The 20,154-nt window shown below is 44.5% G+C and overlaps 1 protein-coding gene across 3 annotated transcripts in view; it reads right to left on the minus strand.

Moving 5' to 3' along the window:
- The window catches only part of DIP2A (disco interacting protein 2 homolog A), a 206,368-nt gene extending 187,463 nt beyond the window's left edge, over positions 1 to 18,905 (minus strand). For 2 of the 3 annotated variants that reach the window (XM_054043479.1, XM_054043478.1), the window contains exon 1: positions 18,793 to 18,905. In XM_054043479.1, the coding sequence (XP_053899454.1) occupies positions 18,793 to 18,889 (97 nt within the window). In that variant the 5' untranslated portion in view covers positions 18,890 to 18,905. The remainder of the gene's footprint in view (positions 1 to 18,792) is intronic. The other variant, XM_054043480.1, reaches the window with a different exon arrangement.
- Between the last annotated feature and the right edge of the window lie 1,249 nt (positions 18,906 to 20,154).

Genomic DNA, 20,154 nt, shown 5'->3' on the forward strand with positions numbered 1-20,154 from the left:
CTAGGTCACTCCAAACCTCAACTCTGGGAGCCAGCCTTACCGTGCTCTGTTGTGCAAACCCCCACTCCTGGGCTGTTCACGCACAGCTTCTGGTATGTAAGCTGCTCCCAACTACTTGCAGCCGAATGACTCTAGCCGATATCTCCAGTCCCAGACAACTCTAGGAACCTCCGTCTTGCAGTGTCCAGTTATGCCCATTGGATGCTGCAAGCTTATATGAGTTCATCAATTTAACAAAGAAATTGATATGTACCAGGCTTATTATCCCAAGGGGAGCCTCTGACATGCTTCAAACCAAACACACTGCTTCAGGTAAAACAAACAAAAATGTATTAACTACAAAAGATTATAAATCAGTCATTTAAAATCTATGCATAACAAGTCAGATTTGGTCAAATGAAATAAAAGCAAAATGCATTCTAAGCTGATCTTAACACTTTCAGTGCTCTTATAAACTTAGATGCTTCTCACCACAGGCTGGCTGGTTGCTCTTCAGCCAGGCTCTCCACTTTGATCAGAGCTTCAGGGCTTGGTGGTGGTGTCTGTAGATGGAGGTGGGAGAGAGCGAGAGAGCATGGCAAAAGTCTCTCCCTTTTATCATGTCCTTTCCTCCCTCTTGGTTTTGCTCTCCCCCCCACCCCTTCAGAGTCAGGTGAGCATTACCTCATCGTAGTCCCAAACTGACCAAGGAAAGGGGGGTGACTCACTGGAGACTCCAACAGATCCTTTGTTGCTGCCTAGGCCAGTGTCCTTTGTTCCTGTGAGGCTGGGCTGGGTTTGTCCCATACCTGCCCTGATGAGGTGTGAACTGCCCCCCTCTGCTCCTGGAGAGTTTTGCCTGGGCTTGTTTTAAGCCATGAGGACACATTTTCAGCCTCATAACTATATACCTGAAATTACAACCTATAACATTACTATAACAACACTGGTCAGTGCATCATGAGCCTTCCGCAGACACCCGACATGACAAACTTTGCATTGAATACCACACAAGTATATTAGAAGGATGAACATGAGGGTGCAGGGTGTACCCCTGAGGTACAGAGCGTCACACTGGCTGATCTAGTTAGTTACAAAAATGATAGAGATGCTCAGAAAGTTTGACAAATGTGAGACACTCAATTTAATCTTTTACCATTGCCTAAGGTAGTGTTTCCGACTCTCATTTCCTTATTCCCCAAGAGAAATGAAACATACACATTTGTATTAGTACAGCTATTTGCTGCATTTTTTTCAATACATAGATTTAGCTCCATATATATGTAAATGGCATAAGTGGCTGGAACCAATAGCAATCTAGACCTTGATTGACGGTTATTTTAATAACATGTAGGTTGAAAATTTTACTAGACAATTACAAGACAGAGGACTACATGTCCTTGCCACAGGCCAATTCAAAAAATGAGGGACGCCTAATGATCATGTGCAATACTCTGGGGAGAGAAAACTCAGCATCAGTGAGTGGGAAGGTGGAGGGATTCCTACCAGAATTCTGTCCTCATACTTAAGGGTTCAATTTTTTCCAGTCATACACTGGCTAGAAGATGTGATAAATCTAACATCTACTAGAAATTTTTCTCTTTGCTGCTAAAAAAACTGAAGCTCTCTCCCTCTCAGCATTCTCCACTTCTCACTGCTCAGCTTGTGGCAGGAGGACAGAATTTGACTTGTTTTAATATATTTATTCAGGTTCTTATACTGCTCATACCATTGTAGTACCGGAGCACCTTCCAGAAGTGCATTAATCAACATGTCTAGAATTTGACATGTATAGTTCTCCCCTCCCTTTTCTTTCCCAGAGGAAAATTATGTGATTTTTTTTTAATTTCATTTTCAATCTCTAAATTATCTATTGTATCTTCTGCACAGCAGATCTTAAATCACTGATATCTGCTGAATTTAAACCATTGTTTAAAGAGATTTCTAGTCCATGAGGCTGTGAAGATCTCATTTGGAAGCTAAATCCAGCAGACCACTTCCACCTACCATCCACAGTTTGCCAAGCAGGAGTAGTAGGGAACCTGACAAGATTCTACTCAGATTCAGAAGCCTATGAAAAGCAGTAAAACTGTCCAGAATCATGTTAATTACATTCTGCACCTGCTTAGGGAACGAGAGGCAGATATTTATGTTATTCATAAAGATCCCCCTAAGTAGTGGAGATTGGGCAGGGTACTGATCAATCTTTCTCCACCATCCTTAATCCCCCTGTGGAAGCCAAGAGGAAGAGAGAAGGATGGGGAAAGTGTATATTTATCTATCTTTCGCCATTAAGATTTCTGGTAAATTTTCAAGTCATGTTTAGGAGCTCAGTGTATTCTAATATAATCAACCTGTCACACAGGAATGTGCCATATCCACATTTACGTCTCGTAATAATGTTCCTCAATTTGTGCAATAGTCCCTGCAGATACAATAAAACTTTAGTCTCAGCAATACCCCAAATCCCAGCATTAAAATATTTCATCATTAGAAACCTTTGATGAAATAGATACAACCCTCAAACATTTACCACAATTCTGTAAAAGCATCAAGAAAGATGCAAAGGCATCTATTAAGTGATTGGCCTTCCTACATTATGAGAGTTATGGAATATAACAAACTGCATAATTGTGTAACCAAGCATATGTGCAAGCTTATAAGTACTTGGCCCTCAAATATTTTGCTGGCAATTTAAAAGCTACTGAAGTTAACTATAAATTGGTGTCTTCAGGTACCAATAAGTTTACTTATATCTACTGGCTGAAGCTGTCTTCCATTATACCAGAGCCAGTTTTTGCTGTGCTCCAACAGGGCTTTATTCAATCACTTGATATGGTGCTTTAACTTCCATATTAATGACTAAACTAGAATCACAAGGGAACAGGTAGGGCTTAGCTTACTCATGGATCTTCTCCTCCCAGTATATGTTTAAATTACCAGGTTATCACCTACTTCTGCTTTAAAAAAAAAAAAGGGTGGGTGGGGTGGGGGGAGGGATGTCAGGAATGCACTTAATTCCCTTACCACGAACAGAAAAATGCTTAGCTATCATTTCTGAAGGCTAAATCTGCAAGAAAAAATGAACCAGCAGAAAGATCCGTTTCAGAGGATAGATCCAACCTGCCACAGTGATGAAAGGATCAAACTTTTCAGCAGTTCCAGGGTCTGTGCTCAAGAAAGGATCTTCAATTTCCACCAACCATCCAGGAACTACACAACTAGGTGGGAAGTCCTACATTGTTAGTTAATTTGATTCATATTTAGCCTTTAAATTTGTCCCTGACCACAGAGATTCCTGCTTCCTCAAAAGATGAATCTGTCATCTGAATTTCCCATAAATCAGTTACATCAGTACTGGAATTTTGTCCCATTTCAAAATAATTAGCTGAACATCAGCTCACCGCTCAACCATAAAGTCGAGTTGTACTCTGAAAAATGACTAAGACTGGGTTGAATTCCATGTTTACTGAGTCTCAACAATTTCCAGATAACACTTGGTTAAAAACTGACTTATAAACAGTTTAAAAAATAGGTTTGTACTCTTTTTTGTTTCTTTATGATGATTTTTCATTTCCTTGGAAAAACAAAACACGCATACTAAGCTTAAAGATCTTAAAGAAACTGGTTACAAGTAGTAATTTCTCACCCTAAATGTTGTTTTTGGGCAAGCTGCAGAAATTCTTGAAGGTTAGCTACCCCCGGTTGCAGCTTAAATCTTCAGGTATCTAAGGGTACATCTACACTACAGGGGGGAGTCTATTTAAGATACGCAAATTCAGCTACGTGAATAGCGTAGCTGAATTCGACGTATCGCAGCCGACTTACCCCGCTGTGAGGACGGCGGCAAAATCGACTTCTGCGGCTTTCTGTCGACGGCGCTTACTCCCACCTCTGCTGGTGGAGTAAGAGCGTCGATTCGGGGATCGATTGTAAATAAATCGATCCCCGAGAGGTCGATTTCTACCCGCCAATTCAGGCGGGTAGTGTAGACCTAGCCTTAGTGACAGACCAGAACCCTTTTCAGCCTGGGTTCAAATCAGTACTCCTCCCCCTTTCCCTTTGTTCTTGTTCCATAGGTGTTTCCAGCACCTAACCTTGTAATGTCAAAGTAGCAACCCAGGAAGCTTCTCAGGAAGAAGAGCGATTAGTATCTTCCAAGTCTTCTTATTCTTTCTAACGGCTCATTCAGCCTAATGGCCTACTGTCTGGTGGGCGTTTCCCAAGTACGCACACAGTTGTAATTGTTACACAGTCCATATTTCATATTTCAGATAAATAAATATTACATGCATACAAATAGGATAATTATATTCAGCAAATCATAACCTTTCCAATGATATATTACAAGGCCCATCTTGCATAAAACATCTTAGTTATGCCACATTCATATTTTAAGCATATTTCTATAAAGTATATGGAGCATCATGTTACAACCCCTTTCAGGAGTCTGATTTGTCTTGCGTACCCCCAAGTAACATCTCACTTAAAAACTACTTCCTTACAGAATCAAACAAAAACACAAAAGTGTCACAGCACACTATTACTGAAAAATAGCTTCCTTTCTCATTTTTACCATAATAAAATTAACGGATTGGAATAAAAATATTGTACTTACATTTCAGTATATAGAGCTGTATAAACAAGTCATTGTCTGTACGAAATCTGAGTTTGTACTGACTTCACTAGTGCTTTTTATGTAGCTTGTTGTAAAACTAGGGAAACATCTAGATGAGTTTATGTACCCCAGTGGTGGATAACCTGCGGCCCATCACGGTAATCCACTGGCGGGCCACTAGACAGTTTGTTTACATTGATTGTCCGTAGGCACAGCCGCCCGCAGTTCCCAGTGGCTGCGATTCACTGCAGGTTGCCCACCACTGATGTACCTCCTAGAAGGCCTCAGGCTGCCCATCACGGGTACCCTGGTTGCAAACCACTACTCTATACCAGTATAAGCACTGTTATATCAATATAGCTACACATACACTAATTTAACTATACCAGCAAAACCCTTAAAGTGTAGACAAGACCAAATAGCACTTTCCTACAAAAGATGCCTCTGCAGAGGCATAGAAACCTACTTGGCAGAGTTTGATAAATGCATATTGGCATCACAATGTTGTTCTTCAAATTTTCTCCAATGAGGCCAAGACACTTTCTGCCATGATACACCTTATGGAGGACACCTCAGTTCCCTCATGGAATGGTTTCCCAGAAGCCTAGTATGCCAGGCAATATAGGATTTTAACATCACAGCTACAAAAGCTTTGAAGCCCGTAAAGCCCTAGCATTTTGGATAGAACAAGGTACAATCGGTGTGCATACATTACACATGCATGAAGTATTTGTTCTCTCTCTGCAGAAGTTCAGTTTGCCACAATCTTTGCAAAAGATGCTCGGAATCTTGGCAAAATGATAGATCTCTCTCCTGAGAAGCCTGAGAAGATGAGTTTACTGTGAGCAGAAAGATTTCTGGAGTTCTAAGGGCAATCTTGCCCTCGTATGAAGTGTAGTGATAGTCCTTGTATAGAAAGAGGTGCTAATTCCAAGACCTATTTTTCCAGAGATAGTGTCTAGTAGAAAAACAGGCCTTGAGGAACAAATGGAAATGGAGAGGTAGATATCAGGGATTAGCTGCATGCTGCCTCGAGGTCACAGAAACTAGACGAGAGATCTCTTGTGTAACTCAGACTCACAACAGGCTTGGCTATTAAACTTCTGATAATTGACACCTGAAGATACTCAGTCCCAGAGCCCCATGTGCCTCCATGTAGAATGCCACTAGAGTTGGTACCTCTCTTTATAGGGCACTTGGTTGTAGAACCCTATCCAAAACTTCATGGAAAAACTCTAGTATTGCCAAGGTCACCAGAACTTTTATATCCTTCCAACTGTTGCTCTCACATGAGAAGTGGAAACATGAACAGGTAAATGAACAGAACTGTGTGTTATACTGCTGGTATCCAGACAGAATTCTATCAAAGAGTCTAATGGCGACTTCTTTCCTCTCTTTAATGCCAGGCAATCACTTGTCAATTGCCCACATCAGGAAGAAAAGGGCCTTTCTTCAATAGATCTAGTGTTGTCTACAGGTGCACCGTATCTGATTATTACGTCCCACAAAATGCGCCTTCTGGGTCACTGGGTGTCCAGCACAAGATAAAATGATTACTTACCATAGAGTAATTATGGTTTGAGGGATGTTTCCCATACAGATTCCACTCCTGCTGAGCAAAAGTTGATGTGGATTTCTCTGTACTGACTTCAAGACCTCATGAGGTGAAAAGTTTTAGGACTGTTTGTACTGAGTTGGTCATCTATCATGGTGATCTCCCTCCAATTAGCCAGTCTAGACAGTGATGTACTTGGATTCCTGGTCTCCTCAGAAGAACTGCCACTACTACTGGACATTCAGTGAAAATCCCTGGAGCTGTGGAGAGGCCAAAGGGGAGGACTCTGTACTGGCAGCATGATATTCCTACCAGAATTCTCAGGTATTTTCTGTGAGCTAGATGTATGTAGTTGTGAAAATAGGCATCTTGCAGAGAGCTACAAACCAGTTCATAGGATCTAATTAAGGGTTTACAGAAGCTAGGGTCACCATTCCGAATTTGAAACAGTGGATGAGGGTGTTGAGATGATGAAGACAGAGGATGGGTCTCAACCACCTTTCTTCTTTGGGACTAAGCAGTGGGAATACAAAGCCCCTGCCCCTGAAGTTCAAGGGCACCTTGTTCCCCAGTTGCAAAAGGAAGTCAACCTCCTGCTTTCACCGTCTCTCAGGAGAATGGACCAGGGAGGGGATTGGAAGGGACTGGATGGGATACCCCTTACTTACAATCTCTAGGAACTGTCGTCTACTCCAAGCCACAGATTGTGGGTGCAGCCAAGGATATTGCAGTGCATTACCTCCAGTGAATCTTTCCTTCTCCTTCAATCACCGAACATAAGTGAGTCAAGGGGCCTGAGATACGCCTGTTGTCTTGACTGCTTTTCTTTCTGGAGTTGGAACAAAGTTGCCCTTGAATCTTTTAGGGCACAGAATGCCTCGACAGCGCCACTGTACAGCTAAAGAGGTCACTGCCCTCAAAAGGAGGTCCTCAATTGTTACCTGTCTGGACCTCCTTAGGGAAAGCTGAGGACTGGAGCCATGATGACCTCCGCATTGCTATTGCAATGGCCACTCTATGTGGCACCGAGTCAGACACTTCCAGAACAGCCTGCAGAGATGTTCTAGGCTGTCAGTTGGCCCTCAGCCATGAAAGAGTTCCGTTCTTGGCGCTCCCTGAGCAGCTAACCCACAAGATTAGACAATTTGTACCAGTTCAAGAAATCAAATGTAAAGAACGGCAGTTGATACTTTGCTACTCTCGTTTGCAGACTCATGCATGAATAGATCTTTCAGCCAAAAAGATGCAATTTTCTGGGATGCTTTTCCCTGTTTGTGGTTTCAGGGAACCTTGCTGCTTTGTCCTCTGCTGCACTGCTTGCACAACCGGAGAGGCAGGTGCAGGATGTCAATAAAAATATTCAAACCCCTTTGCAGGGACTTGCTGGCTTCTGGCCATTCTCTTGGAGGTGGCAGAGACAGGAGCAGGTGGATTTGACAGACAGGAGCAGACTGTCCCTGAGCAGCATGGCTAATCTCCCTGGAGTTGCAGAAGGAAGTATGCCCCAAACTACCTGTTTCTCTTGTATTCAAGGGGAATATACACGGTTTCTGCTATGCATTTTTATTAAGTCTTGGAAAACCTTGATTTCATCTGCAGAGGATACTACAGCCAGATGTTCCTGCTTTGGAGAATACTGCTCCTCTCCAGTCTCCTTCTCTTGCCTCTGCAGCAGCTGTGGATGGAGCTGAGCTGTCTGGGAAGGGTGAATCTCTCCTGTGCCCAGACACAGCGCAGCAGACTGGCTTCCTGGAGGAGGGACAACTGAACAGTGCAGGGGGTCTAGCATGGCCAGGGCGAATATGGACACTGCAGCAAAGGACACATGGAGGGATACCAGGTGGGGTGATCTCCATGAAGGTCTTTGCCTCTTCCTCGCATCCCTAACCAATTCTTCTCTGAAGTCTCTCCCTGACTGCCAATGACATACCTACCAGGGGAGAGATGGAGGACAAGTAGGAGATTATTCCCTGCTGTGTTTAGGGAGAAGGAAAAGAAAGAAACATAGCTCCTCTAACAGAGGGGCAGTCCTATCAGGCTTACTATGCCTGTGAACTGGGGAGGTTTGTATGCAGGACACTCCTCTGGCGAGGCAAGTAGGTCAGCACTGACGACTCAGATATCAAGGACACAGTCAGTACCATGGTGATGGATGTAGTCAGCGCAGAAGTGCTGGGCACCAAGGTACTGTGTGTCACGGTCAGTACAACGGTTCCTAGGCTTAAGACAGTACAGCTTAGGCTGCCTCAGACATCAGTACAGAGATACTGGAATGAGTCCTCTCATCTTATTATCCTTCACTGACCAAGCCCAAGTGTTATGGTGACTCATGCCCCATGCTAGGGGCCAGGGAAGGTACTTGGAATGGGGATCTCTGGAGCAGCTTGCCTTCCTGCCCGAGACACACCAATGCTGACCCAGTGGCAGATGAATGAGGCCTCAGAGGAAGTAGCTCAAGAGCTCAGAGTGGAGTTGTGGCTCGCTGGGGCACTGAGGCAGATGGACTGACCCACAGATTGAAGCTTTGCCAAAGATCTGCCAGAGTCTGAGGAGACTTGCCTCAACTTCTCTGGCAGGAAAACTTTCAGCCTCACCTCCCTTGCTCTCTGGGTGCACTTAGAGCAGGGGTCCCCAACGTGGTGCCCGTGGGTGCCATGGCGCCCACCGGGGCGTCTAAGTGCGCCCGCGTACTGGCCAGCAGATGAGCATCCGCCGAAACACAGTTGACAAGCAGAGTCATCCAGAGGTGTTGCCGCCAAAATGCCACAGATTTTCGGCGGCTACACCTCTGGATAACGCTGCTTGTCGGTGGCGACACCTATTGACGTTGCTGCTTGTTGGCAGCATTTCGGCGGATGCTCGTCCGCCGCCACAGTCCTCCATGGCTCGTCGTCTGGCGCCTGCCAGACAAAAAGGTTGGGGACCACTGACTTAGAGAAAGAATAGCACATGGAACTACATTCCAGAATGCATCCCTCCAAGACATATGAGGCACCTAAAGTGTCCATTGTTGATTGGCACAGCAGAGTCACACGGTGACTTAGTTTAATTTTCAATTAGCCTAGAGACATACATCTACACCCATACAGGGAGTATTAGAATCATGGCAGAAGTTAACTATGAAACACATTTTATTTAGATGTCAACCGGCAAAAGGAAAACTAAAACCAAAACTACACACTACTATACCAATCTAATAAATTAAACCGCACACTGCACAAGAGCAGCAGACACTGTCAGGGGTCCAGCCTTGCAGTCGTGAGTGGTAGAAAGGAACTGAGTAGTGCTTGGGCCCTCTCTACCTTTGTGCCCTGGGGGGTGAGAACCAGGGTACCTAGAGCATAAACATGGCCCCAACAGAAGACAGGGAGCCAAGGCTCTTCGGGTGATTGTCCACACCTATTCCCCTCTTGGCAAACATGCATCCCATGCACTCGAGACTCTGTTCTTTTTTGGCTAGCCATGCACCAAGACGGGTATCTGTGCGGACTATCACTCAGAAGAACCATGGCTCACTCTTCCTCTTCTTGAGTGCACCCTTTACTTTGAATTACCTTTAGAAGGCGTCTTTCTTCTCTACCCAAGATATAATTTCTATAGCTTCTGAGGGGAGTTTTGAACTTCTCGTTACTCCCTGGATTTTGTTCAGACTTACGACTGGTGGTGCTGTCAGAGTCAGTCAAAAATGGTGGACTCTGAAATTCTGGAAAATGGTAAAGAGTTAGCGGCGCACTTCAGAGGTTGAAGTTTTCCTTTTTCTCAATAAGCAACCATAACCACTATGGAGAGGTAAGCAACGGTGAAAGGGTGTCTGAAGCCTTACACCTACTCAAAGGTTTCAGTCAAAAAGGTTTTGTACAGAGGTGTTCTCTCCCAGAAGATCTGACCCAAAAGGCTGCTGTCAGGCAAACACAAAACAGAAACCTAACCACAAAGGGAGAAACTTGAACTGATAGGGCTGGAGGGGACAATATTGAACGACTGTCTTATTTGCATTTTAAAAAGTGGTGTAATTTTGCTTAATTTCTGGAAATGTTAAATTAAAAAACTACTGCATTAATTCCGCTCCAACAGAAGCACATATCTTCATAAGACAGAAAGCGAAACATGATAAACTAGCGCAATCTTGAAAATACTTACTGTAAAGCTTGTCTGTGTCTGACAGTACTAGGATTTCCCCTTATTCTGTCCTTAATGCGTACTCCTGATTTCAATATTTTGTTGCGAATTTTTCCTCTTTCAGAAAAGCCATGTTTCTGTGTCTCTCTCATTGACCCACATGTGGGTGTATTGTATTTTAACTACTAACAGGAGTTGAGGGGACTACATGGTGAAGTGCCCTAGCCAGTCATCGGTGGAAAGCTGAATGAGGTATAACATGTAGAGACACGTTGAACAGTCTCATCTGGTCCCAGTGGGCATTTGGCAACCCCGCAATCACCACCGCACAAATGGCAGTTTCTGTTTGAGGCGCCCAGGACTTGAACAACAGGGATGCGGCAGTTTAAGTTTCAGGCTCTTTGGCAGCTTGCGCAACACACTTGCCTCTCAAGTTTGAATAGTCTCTCACATTCACTAGTATTACATGTATTAGTAAATGTGTTTTAAAACTATACTGATGAGGAAATGGTAAGCAATAGCAACTCCATTTACATGATTTAGGCAAAGTCACAGCCAGTATCATCTAGTGAAAAAAAAACAAGTAAACTTCATAACCAAGAGCGTCTTGGAGAATTATTAAATTAATGTATATCTTGCAAGAGGAACCTCTTACAGCACAAAAAGTTCTGTAGTGAGGGTTTTGTATTTTAAAGCAGACTAATATACACAAGGCAACAGTTCACGAGAGATACTACTGCTTTGCTAGTAGTCTCATTACAATAAATTCTTACTAGATTGCCAATAAAATACAAACCAAGTTGAATTATGCATTCAAGAGCTAAATTTCACGGTGAACCCTTGTTACAGTAGAAGTTTATTCACTTGTTTTTTATCTATATTTATAAATGTATACTGTTTCAATACATCAAATGCCAATTATAAACAAAGAATGAATATGCAGACTTCAGAAATAATTGTTACATTCCAGAAATAAACATTACTTGAAAACATATTAATATGCATTGAGTCATGCATGTCAGAAAGAACAGAATAAATAATCTGTCTACCCTTTTCAACATCTACATCAGGGATGCCATAATTGTGCTAGAGAAGTTCCCAAAACCCACACCTTTCTCTGCAAAATACAGAGATAACTCTTACTTGCATGCTGATAACATGGCCATATCCCCCCCCCACGCCACACACACACACTGGTCTCCCAAGGAACTTACATCTACTAGAAACAAACTACAATACCCTCATGTAACATCACAGAAAAAATAAAAATTCAAATGACCACAGATTTTTAGAAAGAGAAATTGAACTCACCTGAAATCACACATAATGACTATAGGAAGTTTGTCAGCTCTAACAGCTGTCAAAGACAACAACCCACAAATTATTCCAACAGGGTGCACCCATGTATAAACTATAGGTGTTTTGCCTCCGCCACTGAATGTTGTCACCCCAACAATCAACTGACACACCTGGCTGTGAAGGAAGATTAATTTTTTTGATTGAGGAAACAATGTTTATCTCCATGTATTTCTCCAGTGTAGGCAATGCCTGAGATCAGCAAAAAATAACCCACTTCCAGATCTCTTGTATCCAGGAAGGAGTGAAGCTGCTGCAAGTAGTGGAAAGGGGCTGCCTGACACTTCCAAAAAGACATCTCTAGCAGGTGGTCTGGGAATTCCAACACTGCTTCTTCTAGAGTAAGGTTTTGAGAGCCTCAAAACTTTTCTTTCCCATCCAAGTAGCAAGGTTGTTGCTGGAAGACCATTATCAGTGTGGGCAGAGAGTTTCTATGAGGAAGTATCTGTCATAAAAAGTTATAGCAGAAGATGATTCGAGGGAAACCAGGGAAATATAAAAGGCTCTGGGAAGGGTGGAAATCAGATTTCTCAAGTCGTTTTTGTTTGTTTTTGTTTTTTGTAAGCGTGAAAGAAAATAAGAGATTACTATATAGAGGCAGAGCTTTTAAATATACAGTAGCAGTAATTAAATAAAAATTCATTAAATACGTATCTTCAGATATATAATGTACTATTCCTTTAGTGTGTGCACAGACTTCCAGAGCAGTACACCGTGTTAGCATATTGGTATGCTTGGTCATAAAACCACTGTTTGTATTAAAAACCCAACAAGAAACAAAATGTCATCAACTTCCACTAGTTTTTTAAAATAATATTTTTTAAACGTTCTACATAATCCCAACAGTTTCAGCACCTCCAGCAGAGGGCTTTAAAAGTGAATTTTGGAGCAAAAACAAAAAATTGTTTTGTAATCTTTAGTGCTGTTTTACAGTATATAAAAATAGCCTTGAACTTTAAAAAAATTAACTGACAAGACTATCAGGTTTCAGAGTAACAGCCGTATTAGTCTGTATCCGCAAAAAGAAGAACAGGAGTACTTGTGGCACCTTAGAGACTAACAAATTTATTAGAGCATAAGCTTTCGTGGACTACAGCCCACTTCTTCGGATGCATATCAGGGCCTCCTTTCCCCCTTTTTGCTGAATGACCCTGACAAAATATTTGGAGGACATGAATAATGATATCCAAGGCCCAAACCCTAGCTGCATCTCCTTCTCGCTTGCCATAACTGAGGCTGAAAGATATCCAGTTTTACAGTCTAAAATCCACACTCCTCCTCCCCTCAGTTGGTGAAAAAGGGAACTGCAGATCAGCTTACACTATTCCTGTTTTTAGAATGGCTTGACAAGGTTCTCCAGAATAGAGAGGAAATGTGGATCTGGTAATCCTGATATTTGTAACACAAGTGGAGAAAAGGGTTTAAATACAAAACCTTGACACATCACAAAGAACCAATGTAGTGAAATTTTTGCTTTGCAGTTCACCTACCCCATTTTTCCACAGAAAGGAGAAGTTATTGTCAGTCTTAAAGTGTTATTCAAGCCTTATAAGTATGACCCTACCAAATTCACAGTCCACTATAGTCAATTTCACAGACACAGGATTTGAAAATTGGTAAATTTCACATTTTCAGATGTTTAAATCTGAAATGCCAGGGTGCTATAAACCTGGGGGTCCCGACCCAAAACGTGGGGTGGAGGGGTATTGCAAACCTGTTGTAGGGGGGTCACGGGTTTGCCACCCTCACTTCTGTGCTGCCTTCAGAGCTGGACTCTGAAGGAGGCAGCTGCAGGAGGTTCCTGGAGGTGGGTCTGAACTCTCCCCGCCACCCCCCTCAACCTCCAGAGCAGCTGTGCAGGGGATGAACAAGTCCTGTCCCTCCCCAGCCCTGCTAGGGCGCTCCTAGGAACAAGGGGAGATCGGATTTCATGGGGAAGGCCTTATTTCATGGTCAGTGACGTGTTTTTCATGGCTGTGAAATCGGTAGGGCCTTACTTATAAGCACTGAAAAAATTGAAAAGTGGGTTCTCACTTTTTACAACTTCAGATTTCTATAATAAATCTTGTTCCTAACATCTACAATTTTATTTAACTTTTGCATATAAAATATAATTTGCCTATTTAGAGTGGCCTTTTAATGGACAACATTTAATAGTGATGTTATTAGTCTCATAGAATAGAATATAGAATAGAATATCAGGGTTGGAAGGGACCACCTCAGGAGGTCATCTAGTCCAACCCCCTGCTCAAAGCAGGACCAATTCTCAACTAAATCATCCCAGCCAGGGTTTTGTCGAGCCTGACCTTAAAAACCTCTTCATTTCTCCTTTCATTTCTCCTCACACCGTAAAAGTTATCAGCATTTCCACAGGACCCACTGTAGTGATGTCTTGTTGAAAAACAGGAGAAAATCTGATTTGTTGAGCCATCTTCATATGAAATTGATTAAATAAATGTTATATGCAATCAAGAGGAAATACATAAATATATGCACATATTCTTGGAAGAAATTAATTGTAATGTCAAACCACCATAAATTAGTGAAAAACAGTTATGTATAATTCCTATTTGTGACTTTTTAAATGTTAAGTGGTGCATAATGTAAGAGGACTCAATTTTAACGGTCACTGTCCTATTTTTGTTAGGTATTTCAGAACAGAAGCCAACACAGCTCCATTTTGTAATACTAATTTAGTAAGTGCAGCTACAAAATCAAGCATACCAGCTTAGTAGGTTATGTAAGCAAAATTAAAACATTTGATTACAAATGTGTTACCTCATTCTATATAACCGTGCCTTGTACTTCCATCTCTAATCACTATTCTCATGCTGTCAGTACAATGGTCGCAATTCAAATAATATTGTAACATCTACAAAGAGCAGTCTTTTCTATTTTAAAAAATAACCCAAATATTCCATATTGAACCAACCATGGAGTGTCTTTCTTATTAAATCAATTCTAGAATTAATTTTTACAGGTGTCAATTATGATGTACGTAAACCAGACTAGACTGTAGGAGTTAACTGCATATGCATTCAAGAAACTACTGGCAACTATTATTAAGGTTTGAAGGATTCAGTTTTTAATCAGTAAATGTTGATTTCACCATAAACGCGCCCAGACGAAGAAACTGTTCCATTGGTGATAATCGAAATGTACAGAGAGGGAAAGAGAGAAAAATGCTGCTTGAGAACTTATGAGTTTGATTTAAGGATACTTTGTATATTTTCAAAAAGAACAGGAGTACTTGTGGCACCTTAGAGACTAACAAATTTATTAGAGCATAAGCTTTCGTGGGCTACAACCCACTTCTTCGGATGCATATAGAGTGAAACAGCTGCTACCCTGAAACCTGTCTTTGTATATTTTGACTTGTGACGCTGACAATTTGTGGTTAACCGTTATGGAGCTTTAACTTCTTGAATCTCACTGTCTAGTCATTAAATTATGGTCTGACGCCCCCTCTAATTTCCCACAATTGTGAAAATTTAAATAGATAAAAATAAAAATGCATAAAACCCATAATTTTGGGCAACTTAATATTTAAAATCAATAAAGATTTTAAAATGCTTAGAAGTAAACATCATATTGTCCATCGAAATAAAATAAAAATTGAATTTTGCCAAGCCTAACTATTCTTAATAAATGAAAAGTGGGTGTTAACTTAGGGAAGTGTTACATTAAACTGTTGTTTAGGTTCAGCATCTCTCCAATGACTATAGTACTGCAAAAAGAATAAAAGTATTTTCAGAACATGTTTAATACAGTAGAACCTCAAAGATACAAACACCAGAGTTACGGACTGACCAATCAACCGGACACCGTGGGGAACTGGAAGTAACCAACCAGGCAGCAGCGGAGATTAAAAAAAAAGCGAGTACTGTAATGTGCCTGTCTTGCATCTTAAAGGTAGGTACATCTGGGCTGCCTGTCCACACCCCACCCCCAGGGCAACCACTTACAGCAAGGCACTGGGGCTGCCAGCCCCAGACAGTTGGAGCCTGCAGAACAGGAACAGTGCTGGGGTCTGCGCAGCTTTGACCCCTCATTCCCCCTCCCCGCACATGGGGGACGAGCTGTTGACACACACACACACACACACACACACACACACACACACACACACACACACACACACCCCTGCCAGCAGAGGGACCAGCCAGGGCTGAGTAGGGAGGCCAGCGGCTGCTGAATCCAGGCCTGGAGTGTCGCTGGATCTGGAACCTGAACTGTGCTCTGTTCAGAGTTACGAACATTCCAGAGTTATGGACAACCTCCATGCCCGAGGTCTCTGTAACTCTGAGGTTCTCCTGTACCTGTTCTACTGGAATATGTTGTATAAAAAATTATGGCCAACTGACAATTCTCAGTTAAATGTACTTACACAACATGTAATCTTTATGACTGTACTGCTGTCATATTGCCCCACAGCATACAACAGATCTCCCAAATCATCAACGTTCAACATGACTGTGAATGTGACATCTACACTCGGTAAAAGAGCAAGGGCAGATAACATTTCCCACAAATACCAATCACAACCAAAGTCTTCACAACTACAGAGGTGTAAAACATGAAAATTGTATCAATTTTAGACAAATTAAAATTAATGTCTTGCCATAATTTATTTCTCCTTCCAACTCAACTAAGAGATTGATGATATTAATTATTTGTATTACAGTGGCACAGAGGTTCTCAAAATGTGGTCCGCCAGCTCCATTCAGGGGGTCTGCGGATAGTTCCCTCTAAAGTGTGCGCCAGGGCGGCTGCACGTGAGAGAATGAAGAGCCACTCATCTAATTAGTGGAGCCGTGCAGGTGTGGCTTCACTAATTAGGTGCCTGGACCCTGGAGAAGACGCACATGTAAGGTGAGGTAATGGCCTTGGGGCATGGGGTAGGTGGGAAGGGAAAGTAGGGTGAGAACAGGGGGTGGGGGGAATTTGGGACATGCAGGGCTGCGGCGCAGAGAGAAAGAGGCAACTTTCCCCAGCTCCAGGGCTGCGGCTGCCAGGGAGAGACAGCCCTCCTTCCCAGCCCCAGCTCGTGGGCTACCGCGGCAGGGGAGAGCGCGCACATCCATCGCATTAGAAAGGTAAGACTACGGATATTAAAATATGAGTTGTGTGCTTTTATTTGTAGAACGAAAAACAATTATTATTAAGCTTTTTATATATAGCGTTTTTATCCAAAGCGCTTTACAATAGTTAGGTAATGGTACAAGCAATATTTGGAAAGATCATTAAGTGGTCCGTGAAAAAAAAAGTTTGAGAACCACTGCAGTAGCACATAGACACCCCAATTGGTATCAGGGCCCAACTGTAGTAGGCGCTATAGAAATACATAATGCAGACCCTTCTTGCCCTTAAGAGCTTTCAATCTAAACAGACAAGATAAAGGCTGTAAGAAAGGAAGTATTATACCCATTTTACAGATGGTGATTAAAAGCCCCAGTGTAGTCATGGCTAAGAACAGAGGGATGACTTGTATCACAAAGAAGGTAAAAAAAACACATGCAAAATTAAAAGTATTACAATTTTACCGAACGTGCTAATGACAATTTAAAAGAATGCACAATGCATTCAGTTCAAGTTGACAGGTTGTAAAAACAGCAATGCTCTCAGCTTCACATACTTAACACTTCTTAGCTGAACAGGTGTTTAGCTTAAAAAAAGGTATCATGGTCTATAAACACTCCAGAAAAACTGGAAAACCTTCCTGGCCCAAGACACCAGGATCCCTACTTCTACTCAGTCTTCCAACTTACCATAGTTATTAAAAAAAACCTTCCAAAAATGAACTGATGCCATGTTTTCTTCCAAAGTCTCCAGCAAGCAGATCACTCCAGAGTCTCTGCTGTTGCTCATAACTACATCAAGGCTTACCAGAATGAAAATGATCAATTCAACTGATGCTGCTCAGAAACCTACATACAGCTGTGCAACTCACAGGTGCTGGTACTGCTCTGGAAAACTATGACTAGAACCAGAGGCAGCACCTGAACCAATTCATGGTGAAGGACCCAAGAGTGAGGGTAGGGAAGGACCCTTAACCCCACATCCACACCCCCTCATAACTGCCAGGCAACTAGGAGACCACCACCACCACACACACATTTCACAGCAGTCAGGAGGTGGAACATTTTACAGCAAGCAGCTTTGATTGGAATAACATGGCAGATACATTACTACCTCCCTGGAGGCTCTTCGGTACAGTGGGAGAGAGAAAAGGGTCTTTCCCTCTTCCAGCCCCAGGAGCTGAGTGGGAGAAGCAGCGTCAAATCTAGTAGACACCTATTAGCCAAAGGTTGGTGCAGAAGAAGGAGCCCCTGAGCAGAATCCCAGCACCTTCCCACTTTCCAGTATCCCAGACAGTATTGTAGCAAAGAAACCACTACATAAATAAATATTAACACCATTTGAGGGCCTCTGGAGAGGTGCAAGGGTATGGGGGCTTTACTTTTGGCGCTATGCTCATTGGCTGGAATGTGACTTCCTTATTGCACTGTGTTGCTGAGTGTAGCTAATGTCAGGCCACCTAGAACTTATGGAGAGTCACTTTTCTGTTTAAAGCCAAAATAACTGACTATAAAATGATAGTATAAAATGTCCGATGACTAACCAATGCTGCTTAGTACCGTAGACATACCACACTTCCCAGCCATACGGGACTTGCACGAGGAATTCACATAGTGCCCGGCTTTGGGGCACTTCGCTAAACACAATGCGAAAGCTCGTATAGGGCAGCAATCATCCCAACCCGGGGGGAAAAGTAACCCGGCTCATCTCTTCGGCGTGTGTCTACACTGGGGGTTGGAGGGCACACGAGGCAGAACAGGTCTGACCCGCACTTTCAGGCGGGCTCGGCCCCGAGCACCCCGGCGTGCCCGCGGCGCTCCCCCCGCCCGGCGCTCCCGAGGCTCTCAGGCCGCTGGGCGGGCGCGGCCAGCCCGGCACTGGGCACTCGGAGCCTCCCAGGGGCAGCGGGGCGGACCCGAGCCAGCCCCAAAGCGGCGGCGGCGGCGCTGCGGGCGGGACACGGGGGCCGAGCCGGGGGTCCCCCCGGCCCAGCGTGCGGGCAGCCCAGGACCCCGCCCCGCCCCGGCCGGGCCGGGCCGCAGCGCCGCTCAGGTGCGGGACTCGCCCCCCCGCCCCCGACTCGCACCTTCCGACAGCTCCAGCTCCAGCTCGGCCAGGCTCTCGCGCACCTCGGGCGGCAGCGGCAGCGCCTCCAGCGAGCAGCCCCCGCGCTCCGCGGCCATGTCCGGCTGGCGCGAGACCCCGCCCGCCCGCGCGCCCGCCGCCTCAGGGGAGCCCCCGGCCCAGACAGGCGCAGCGCCGGCCACTCCCCTCCCCGCACCGCGCGGCCGCTGCCGCTGCCGCAGCCACGGACGCGTGCACTGCGCAGGGGGCGGGGCCGCGAGCCGGGGGCGGGGCTCCGAGAAGGAAAGGGGCGGGGCCCGGGAAAGTGATCCTGGAGGGGTGGGGCTGGGCTTGCAGGGAGAGCGGCGACGAGGGTCGGTGGGGACTACAACTCCCAGTCTGCCCCGCGCCGGGACCGCGGCTGCACCGGCGGCAGGGAACAGAGAGGATGCCGGGAAGTGTAGTCTCCCAGAGCAGGGCCGGGGCCGGAAGCGGTTGAACCGCAGCGAGCCCCGCCCCCGGGCGCGTCCTTCCTGGCCGAAGGGGCGGGGCGGAACTGGGGGCGGGGCCTCCCCCGGCGGGAGGGCTGCGGGCCGGGGAAGCGGCCAGCCGGGCCCGGTGCTGTGCTCGCGGCGCCCATCCAGGCTGCGGCGGCCCCAGCCCCTGCGTCCCCCGGTGCCGCGCACGGCTGCTGCAAGAGCTCGGGCCTGACCTGGTGGCTCTATCCTAAATCATAGGGTTAGACGGGACCATAAGGGTCAGCTCGTCTAACCCCCTGCCAAGATGCAGGATGTGTTGTGTCTAAACCAGCGGTTCTCAGGCAGGGGTACGTATAGCCTTCCGGAGGTATCTCAACTCAGCTAGCTATGTGCCTATTTTACAACAGGCTACATCAAAAGCACTAGCAAAGTCAATACACATTCAAATGTCATATAATGACTTGTTTATACTGCTCTATATCCTATACACTGAACTGCACGTACAATATTTATATGATAATTCTATGGTAAAATGACAGTAAGCAGTTTTTCAGTAATAGTGCGCTGTGACACTTTTGTATTTTTATGTCTGATTTTGTAAGTAGTTTGTAAGTGAGGTGAAACTTGGGGGTATGTAGGTCAAATCGGACTCCTGAAAGGGGTACAGTAGTCTGGAAAGGTTGAGAACCAGTGGTCCAAATCTTCCAAGACAGATGGCAATCCAGCCTCCTTTTGAAAACCTCCAGTGTAGGGGCTTCCACAACCTCCCTAAGCAATATGTTCCATTGTCCCACTGTTCAGTTTTTCCTGAGATTTAATCTAAATCTGTTTTGCTTAATCTGAACCCACTGCCTCTTGTCCTGCCCTCTGTGGCACGAGAACTTTTCTCTATCTTCTTTATGGCA

This window comes from Malaclemys terrapin, chromosome 11, assembly GCF_027887155.1.
Source record: "Malaclemys terrapin pileata isolate rMalTer1 chromosome 11, rMalTer1.hap1, whole genome shotgun sequence".
In the NCBI taxonomy this organism is placed as follows: Eukaryota; Metazoa; Chordata; order Testudines; family Emydidae; genus Malaclemys; species Malaclemys terrapin.